Source organism: Gouania willdenowi, chromosome 21 (genome assembly GCF_900634775.1).
Source record: "Gouania willdenowi chromosome 21, fGouWil2.1, whole genome shotgun sequence".
Lineage (NCBI taxonomy): Eukaryota > Metazoa > Chordata > Actinopteri > Blenniiformes > Gobiesocidae > Gouania > Gouania willdenowi.
This window is the reverse complement of record NC_041064.1, coordinates 25829162-25838107: the sequence shown is the minus strand read 5'-3', so window position 1 is coordinate 25838107 and position 8946 is coordinate 25829162. Positions and strand designations below refer to the sequence as shown.

The 8946-nt window shown below is 35.4% G+C and overlaps 1 protein-coding gene across 2 annotated transcripts; it reads left to right on the top strand.

Annotated features, from left to right (window-relative positions):
* Nucleotides 1-2583: 2583 nt before the first annotated feature.
* On the top strand, nt 2584-8171 carry LOC114455545 (transcription factor 7-like). Of its 2 annotated transcripts, none has more exons than XM_028436875.1 (8): nt 2584-2866; nt 3964-4159; nt 5274-5326; nt 5426-5491; nt 5610-5757; nt 5869-5976; nt 6085-6180; nt 7714-8171. In XM_028436875.1, exons 1-7 carry the CDS (start codon nt 2862-2864, stop codon nt 6142-6144), a joined length of 636 nt encoding a protein of 211 aa, XP_028292676.1. In that variant the 5' UTR covers nt 2584-2861; the 3' UTR covers nt 6145-6180; nt 7714-8171. The 2 variants fall into 2 exon arrangements, with proteins under 2 accessions (XP_028292676.1, XP_028292677.1); XM_028436876.1 differs by lacking the exon at nt 7714-8171 and adding an exon at nt 7034-7090.
* Nucleotides 8172-8946: the final 775 nt, after the last annotated feature.

Genomic DNA, 8946 nt, shown 5'->3' with positions numbered 1-8946 from the left:
AGAGGACACTCTCTAGTATCACTGTGATAAGTTTCATGAATTTTTACTGTAGAATAATGAAATCATCTTCGGTTAAACTTATTTTGAAGCTTGGATAGCGCGACCAAGGAAATGGGAAACCTGGATGGCGTTGCCGCAGTTAACAATCAGTCTCGCATAAGTATCTCACTTCACCGCAGTGAAGGGTTTTTGTTAGATATTCAAAAATCATGATTGGGACTGGTCAGTGATCTCCAGCATCTCCTCTTACAGTCGAGTAGGTGTGGTCTTGTGTATCAGTGAGACAGACAACAAAATGGAAGATTGTAAACATATAAAACCATACTATTCAATTCAGCGTTATTCAAATCTTCTCTTCGATATCATATCTTGAAATATCATGAATTATGAGACAGTTTGATACCAAACATGACTGGAAAATAGCCTAGCATTACTTCAGGAACTGGTTAATGAATTTTCCTTGTAATTACTTGTAAACATAAATGTCAAAAATGTTTTCTGGTATTTTAAGCACTTTTTAAATGATGAGACATTTAAAATAGCATTCTGTGGGTATAAAATTACTGAAAAGAGTGGAATAGGACAGACAATATTTGCAATTTCAATTTCTGCAGAAACCATTACAATAATGTTTTTATTTGTGACTTTTCGAAACATAGTATCATTTCTTTTGTTCTCAATATTTCACTGGGACACATCCCAGAGGAGGCCTGGACAGTGTCCTTGTGTGACAGCTCACCACAGGGGCTCCGGGGTCAGAGGGACAGTTCTGTGATCTTACAGCATCCCAAAGGTATCTGTTTGTAAAGGAGGGAGAAGACGGGCGTTCTTCCCCGTGTGGAGTCGTAAAAAGAGTTCAATACTGGAAACTTCAAAGTGTTGTAGCCAGTCAATTTGGCTCCGTTATTGGGTTCAAAGGAAGCATAGTGGGTTAGCTATGATAAAGAAACGTGATAAAGAAACAGGCTCCTTGGTTAATCCTGTTAGAAAGAGGTCTTTAGGCTTGATGTGGTTTTGGTTCCCTGCATAATAAATGCTTAGTTTTATCAATAATATTAATACTGAGAATACTACTATAATACTTTTATCAAATTATTATTATTATCATTATCATTACTACTGCTACTACTAGTGTTGTGTTCAAGACCACTCTATCCGAGACCAAGACTTGCCCGAGACCAGAATGCACCGAGACCAAGATAAGACCAAGACTTTCGGGAGCCGAGACCGAGTCAAGACCAAGACCGAGACGAGCCGAAACCGAGACCAAGACCAAGACCATAAACATTTTTTTTTTTCAACTTAAAAAATATATATAAATAAATAAAATTATTACAAAATTTGACAGTTAAATAACATTCTCTCTTTAATTTTAGTTTCTTTTTAATACATTTGATGGACAAAAAAGGTGCCTGCAAAAAAATTTTTAAAAATATTAAAACTACTACTGCTACTGATAAATTCACAATTATTCTACATATTTGAAAACAAGATTTTTATGTCAGCTGAATGTACAGCAAGTGTTTAAAAGTATTTCCGCCAAGAAATAATGATTCTCGATTCTGATTCTTTCAGTTGTGCAGGTCAACAGGTCACAGATTTCACAAGATACTTTTTTAGTTTGAAAAAGCCTTTACACAGGTTATTTTTATTAATTCACTTTGTTGATTTGGTTTAATTTGGTTCCTGTAATGTAACTAGGATATTCAATTAACAAAAGTTTCCAGCTGTAACTATAAAAGTGAAACTTTCTGAAATAAAACTACAAACAAGTTGTCAGCAGTGTAAAAAACAAAGAGCTGCAGGTAGATGTGAAACTAAATAATTATTGAGAATTATTATTATTATTATTCTGGATACAGTGGAAACAGAAACTTTAAAAAATTATTATATTGTGAACCTGTTTATATTGTAGAGAACATATTATATACATAAATGTAATTGGAGTCTAAAGCCACAAAAAAACACCACTTTAAAAAATGTATATATTTTTTTAATTTTAAAAGATATAATAAACGTGAAACACACCCTTTGCAATAATAACTGTACATGCTTTCTCTTAATTGAATATTAATATTAAAAATCTGTAACTATACCAGCTAATCTTCTGCCCATATTTAGATTTATTTTACTTTAATTCTTGTTCTATTCTATATCATTCTGTCGTGTTGTTTGCACATTGTGTTCTTTGATTTTCAGACATATGTTACTGAATAGAAAAATCAAACAGGAAAAGAAAGTTCCTTGTACTGAAACTTTTATATTTTATTTTGACTTTTGATTGCACTGTTAGTGCAATGATTTTGGATTTTGCACCTTTTTTTTTATTGTTCCCTCGAGACATTTGCACTATACCTGTAGGTGTTATATTGTATTACAGTGCATTATTCTACATTTTAAAATAGGTTGTATTATTTTTTTCCAATGGTGTGTTGTGTCGCAGAATTGTTTTGTCTTGATATTTAAAATATATAATAATGTGTACACACTGTGTACTGACTTAAAGAAGAAAAAAAAAAAGAAAAAAAAAACTTTACCTATTTTTATTCAGGCATGGCCATGGCCTAAAGCCGGCCTTGCTAGGGTCGCCAGAAATGTGTGATATATGCTTTATCCACACGAGACAAAAACAATAATGTTGCTTTAAAAAAAAAGTGCATTATTTAAATACACGTTTTCCATGGCAACCGCTTCATTTCTCACCCTATATAAGCGGTTAGAAAGAAAACAAACCGTTTTCCAGTATTTGTGTCTGCAGTTCACTGTTCAGTCTACAAGGAAAACTCTCTCAGAAATCGCCAGCGATTATTTCTGAACATTATCAACCAGAATATCACATATTAACAACCTCCGCTCTCAAAATGAAGTAAGTAGAAGTTTTATTAGGCTTTATTTTACCGTCAAGTAGTTCCTACTACATTCCACCAGGCGGCAGCACTGCTCCGACATCTTCGTACATGTGGAGGTCATTCATCACAAAGTATAATAATAATAATAGCAACATAATTACAGATATAACTACTAATTTAAATGATATACAGCTGATAGGAGTGTGTGTCACAAGTATTTACACAAAACTGACTTGTCTTTAATGATGTTTCAACATTTTTCGTAACGTTTTATTTTTATTTTTGGCTAACTATTATAGAAGAGCAATTTTCAAGTGTTTTGTGCATCCTCTAAATATATTTTCATTTGTATAACATTTGAATTCAAATAATTTGGCAAGATATGGATCATTTTGTGTGTTTTTGGAGTCATTTTGTGTATTTTTGGGGGGTTTCTATTGTTATTTTGTGTCTTTTTCTGCATTTATGTTGTTGATTTGTGCATTTTTGGGGTCACTCTGTATTATTGTTGTGGTTTTCTGTATTTTCTTGTCTTTTTGTGTAACTTTGTTGACAGTTTGTGTGTCTTTGTAGCTATTCTATAATGTTTTGTTGTTTTCATAGTCATTTTGTTCCTTGAAGTAGTTGTGTTTGTCTTTGTTGAGTCATTTAGTGTAATTTTTCATTTGTTTTTATGTTTTTGTGCATTTTACTGTTGATTTGTGTGTTGTTGGAGTCATTTTGTGTGTTTTTGTTATTTGGGGATTCTTATTGTATTTTTCTGTCTTTTTCTGCATTTATGTTGTTGATTTGTGCATTTTTGGGGTCACTTTCTCTATTATTGTTGTTGTTTTCTGTATTTTCTTGTCATTTTGTGTAACTTTGTTGACAATTTGTGTGTCTTTGCTGTTGTGTCTGTCTTTGTTGAGTCATTTAGTGCAACTTTTCATTTATTTAGATTTTTTTCAATGTTTTTGTGTATTTCACTGTTTATTCATGTGCTTTGGGAATCATTTTGTGTATTATGTTTAGGTTTATATTCCTTCCAGCTTCTCTCTCTCTCTCTTTGTGTGTGTGTGTGTGTGTGTATCTTATTTATTTTCTTTGTCTCCTTGTTTATTTCTTTGTGTCACAGGACACCATTGAACATGCTGATGGATCCTGTGGTCCAGGAGGAGGAGGAGTTGAAGAATCTCCTTCCTGAGATTACAGATGTTGTGGAGCTGTATCCAGAGGTTGCAGGACTGGTGCACTGGGCGACTTACCCTGTGATGTCATCTCCTGCTCCTCCTCTTTGTAAATGTCCTCCTCCACCGTTAACAGACCTCCAAGTAAGAATCACTGAAACACATGGTGCCAATGTGGGCAACATCACAGCATACATTTGTTCATCCATTAAGAACAGACAGACCCTTCCTCATTCTTCTATATGACTCTGTCGTTGTTATAAACACAGTTTTTAATGGATTTATTTAGATCTTTTTATCCAGTCCTTATGTGGCATTGGAATATCACCCAGTTTGGTTTCTTTGACAGACCCAAGCAATAGTTTTTTGGTGGATGGTTGATATCATGGTTGGGATAAAAAAAAATTGTAATCACATAATTGATATCTAATTACAATTATAGAATGATTATAATTGTAATTGTATTTGGGGAAAAAAACTGTTGCTGTTGTAATCATAATTAAATTGTAATTGAGTTCAGATAATTGACTTTGTAATAGTAATTATTCAGTGCCAAGGCACAAAAATGTAAAAATCTGGGAATTTTTTTTTTTTCAGATAAGGCTGTCATAAAATCCAGTAAGGCATAAAAATAAAAATAAAATAAAAATAATAAAATGTAGAACACCCACATTTCAGAGATATGGCTGTATATAGTAAGGCATAAAAATGGAAAAATATGGCTTTTTTTTTTTACTGTTAAGACAATTTTAAAAATTGAAGGAAAAAAAAATAATAATTAAGGGGTATACTGACAGAAAAGAGGCTCAGACGCCCACACCAAAAACAATAATACCAATATTTTCATTAATTAGGAAGTCTAACAAATTAACCAAGAGATCAAAAACAAATTGAATGATAGATAATAATTTTTAGTGTATTTTATAGTTGATTTAAGACGTGGGAGACAACTGACCCGTTATCATGGTGCTAACAGAAAGCTAACATAAGAGGAAGGTCACATTTTATGGGGTTATTCATTCCAGGCTCAGTAATTGTGATTAACTGAATTTGAACTTTAGTAATTGACAACGTAATTGTAATTGACTTTCAGGGGGAAAATCATATTTGTAATTTGAATTGTAATTGGAAAAAATGCAGGTCACCATACTCATAATATAGTTGTAATTGAACATGGATAATTGAGGATGTAATTGTAATAGAAAAATGCAATTGACCCAAACCCTGGTGTCTAACATTCATGTTTTTGTGTCTCCAGTTTTACAGCACTCCTTTCTTCCCACGTGAATGTTTTCCGTCTTTTGAAGAACCGTAAGCAAAGCAAACAAACACACCTGATCCATCAGACGTTGGTCCACATGTTTGTGACATGATTTCTCATCCAGCGTGTTTATGTTTTTATCTTTGTAGAGATGAGTTGGATGAGTTATTGGCTGTCATGCCACCAGAGGCCCTGGAACCCATCCCAGTTCCAAAGTAAGTGTCCTTGAGTTGTTTTAATTGTCTTTTTTTTCTGAGTAACTCTTGATCAGAGTGTCTCCCTGCTCTCTCTCTCTACTACTCTCTGCTCACTGTTTGTGTTTTGTTCCTTCAGAAAAAGGAAGCGTGAGGAGGGTAAGGGCCCATATGTTAAGAAACCTCCCAACGCATTCATGCTTTTCTTAAAAAGTGAGAGGAAGACGGTGCAGGAAGAGCTCGGCATTAGAAACAGTGCTGCCATCAACAAAGTTCTTTCTGAACGTGTACGTTTGTTGGTTCCTCAATAAGTTATCTGTGATCTTCACATTTTTGTCTTCGTTGTGTTTGTGTGTGTGTGTGTGTGTGTGTGACACTTTGTTGTTGTTCATCCACAGTGGAAGTCTTTGGAAGAAAACAAAAGAGAACTCTTTCAAGCAGAAGCCCAAATAGAAGCTGACATCCATGCTCTGAATAACCCCGGCTGGAGCAACAAAGCAAACTACGTAAGTCTACTCTGCAGAAATGTTTACCCATCAACCTTAGAGGTGATGACATCATGACTGTGGAAGTGTTTAATCAGCTGACTAGAATTTTCACGTGTCTGTTTTTAGGGGAAAAAGAGTAAAAAATCACGGACTAAAGCTCCACCTCTGCCTCCACCCTCCTGCTGATGGGAATGTATAATAAACATCACCAACATACTAACGGTAAGTATCATTACTCAAAACATCACTTCATTTTATGAGGATTTTATTTCTAAATGGTTTTTCCACAAATGTGAAATCAGGTCATCAGTTACTATAAAACAAGAATAATGTGTATCTAAAGTAATATGCAGACATGGACACACACTCTGAACACAGGTTTAATCTCAACTGTGTGTTTTATTGTTTTAGTCTAAGACACATGTCAAACTAAACTTTAGATCATCCAATTCATCCCCTTGGAAAAAAGTTAAAATGACATAGAAAACAATATATCAGCTTCTCCAAATATTTCAAGGAAACTCTAGTCTTTTCATGCTTAGATCACATGATGGCAGTCATTTTTAATTGCAAATTGTTGAAAGAACTCTCAGTTTTTCCCAAACTGTGCAATTTTCATCAAATTATTTCACAAGGGTTTCCTGAATTACATTAAAATTTCTCACAATATCAAGAAAATTTGAAGAGAATAACATACCGGGAATAATATCTCTCACTTATTGCTTGGATATTGTCGATACCTTAATCAATACTAATAATAATTCATCAATGCTCTAAAACAAAAATGAGGTGTACCTTAATGTGATGTGCAGACATGGACACACTCTCTGAGAACAAGTTTAATCAGATGTGTTTTAATGTCTCAGTCTAAGAGTATTGAGTTTTGCATCAATTTAACTTCAAATTGTGTCTGTGCTCTCCATAGATTGTTTGAAATGCATATATCAGCATCTAAGATGTTCTTTAACCATGTGAATTAGTTTAGTTTATGGTGGATTCTATCATAGAAACTCACCTAGAAACAAGCCTGCAGTAGAATCAGAAGACTCATCAGCTGTTCTCTATATTTTACTAGCACCAAGGACAGCAACGACATCAGCAGCAACAACAGCAAGGGCAACTTCAGCAGCAACATCAACAGCAACAACGGCAATAGCAACAACAAGGGCAATGTCAACAGCAACATCATCAGCAACAACAGCATCAGCAGCGACAGCAAGGGCAACGACAGCATCAACATCAACATCAACAGCTGCAACAGCAACAGCAGCAGCAACAACAAGGGCAATGTCCGCAGCAACATCAACAGCAACAGCAGCAGCAACAACGAGGGCAACATCATCAGCAACATAAACAGTGGCAACTATTGATGTTGCTGGTGATATTTCCCTTGTTGTTGCTGCTGATGCTGTTGCAGCTGTTGACGTTGCTGTTGACTTTGCCCATGTTGTTGCTGCTGCTGTTGCTGTAACAATAAGGGCAACATCAGCAGCAATATCAACAGTGGCAACAGCATCAGCAGCAACAACAACAAGGGCAATGTCAGCAGCAACATCAACAGTGACAGCAGTTGCAACGACAAGGATGTTAACAGCAACATCAACAGCAGCAACAACAAGGATGATGCTGTTGCCACTGTTGATGTTGTTGTTGAAGTTGCCCTTGTTGTTGCTGATGCTGCTGTTGATGTTGCTGCTGATGTTGCCCTTGTTGTTGAATCAGAAGACTCATCAGCTGTTGTCTATTTTTTCCTAGCATCAAGGACAGCAACGACATCAGCAGCAAGAACAACAAGGGCGACGTCAGCAGCAACAGCAACAACAAGGGCAATGTCAACAGCAACATCAGCAGCAACTACAGCATCAGCAGCTACAACAAGATCAATGTCATCAACAGCATCAGCAGCAATATCAACAGGGGCAACTATTGTTGCTGCTGATATTGCTGTTGATGTCCTTGTCGTTGCTGCTGCTGTCACTGTTGATGTTGCTGCTGATGCTGTTGCCGCTGTTGCTGCTGATGTTGCTTTTGTTGTTGAATCAGAAGACTCGTCAGCTGTTCTCTATTTTTTCCTAGCACCAAGGACAGACAGCTAGAACAAGGGCAACGTCAGCAGTAACAACGGCAACAGCAACAACAAGGACAATGTCAACAGCAGCATCAGCAGCAACAACGAGGGCAACGTCAGCAGCACCATCAACAGCATCAGCAGCAACAACAAGAGCAACATCAGCAACAACATCAACAATGGCAACAGCATCAGCCTTGTTGTTGTTCTAATTTCTATCTTATGTCTATATCTATAGCTATATATATTTTTATATATGTATCTAAATGTATAATAAAACAATATTTGAACTAAGTGGGAAAAGAACTTGCTTTCTAACTCACACACACACATCACAAAAAGGTATTAGAAGTCTATTTATTCAGAGTCAATAGAAAATCATTGACCAATGTCAATGTGTCAATAAATATTTTATCGATTACTTTTTTTTTTTTAATATCTGTAAATAAGGAAACTGGGTTTTCAGAAATAATTCAGGAGAAGGTTTTTCAAGGTGTTCAGGGACCAGGATTTATATTGATAGCTGCTGAAAAATTATTTTGGCGCAAAACAATCAGTAAATTTAAAAGTCCAACCTTCTTTTAAAAAAAATAAATTATACAACCTAAACATTAATGACCCTTCCTTACATGTGAGTATATAAGTTGCACGTGAAGTGCAAAAGTGCTGAGTCTTATAAAAAGTATGCCCCAGAAGAGGCTGGAAGGGCTCAGATAGTTAACCAATGAAACTTACACACAGAAACTGGTGAATTACTGACGTGTTTTTGGCTGTACCAATCGGTCAGACCATAAAAACATTTGGAGTTTTATAGACTGTCAAAAGTTATATCAAATCAGGGAGAACAATGTAAAAAGTTATCAGAGGAAAGGAGGTGTTTGTGGTTAGTGAAGCTGAACCAGGATCTACGAGGCTAAAAT

Coding starts and splice junctions, on each gene's coding strand:
- LOC114455545 (XM_028436875.1), top strand. Junction 5,327..5,425: donor TTTCCGTCTTTTGAAGAACC/GTAAGCAAAGCA, acceptor TTATCTTTGTAG/AGATGAGTTGGATGAGTTAT. Junction 5,492..5,609: donor GAACCCATCCCAGTTCCAAA/GTAAGTGTCCTT, acceptor TTGTTCCTTCAG/AAAAAGGAAGCGTGAGGAGG.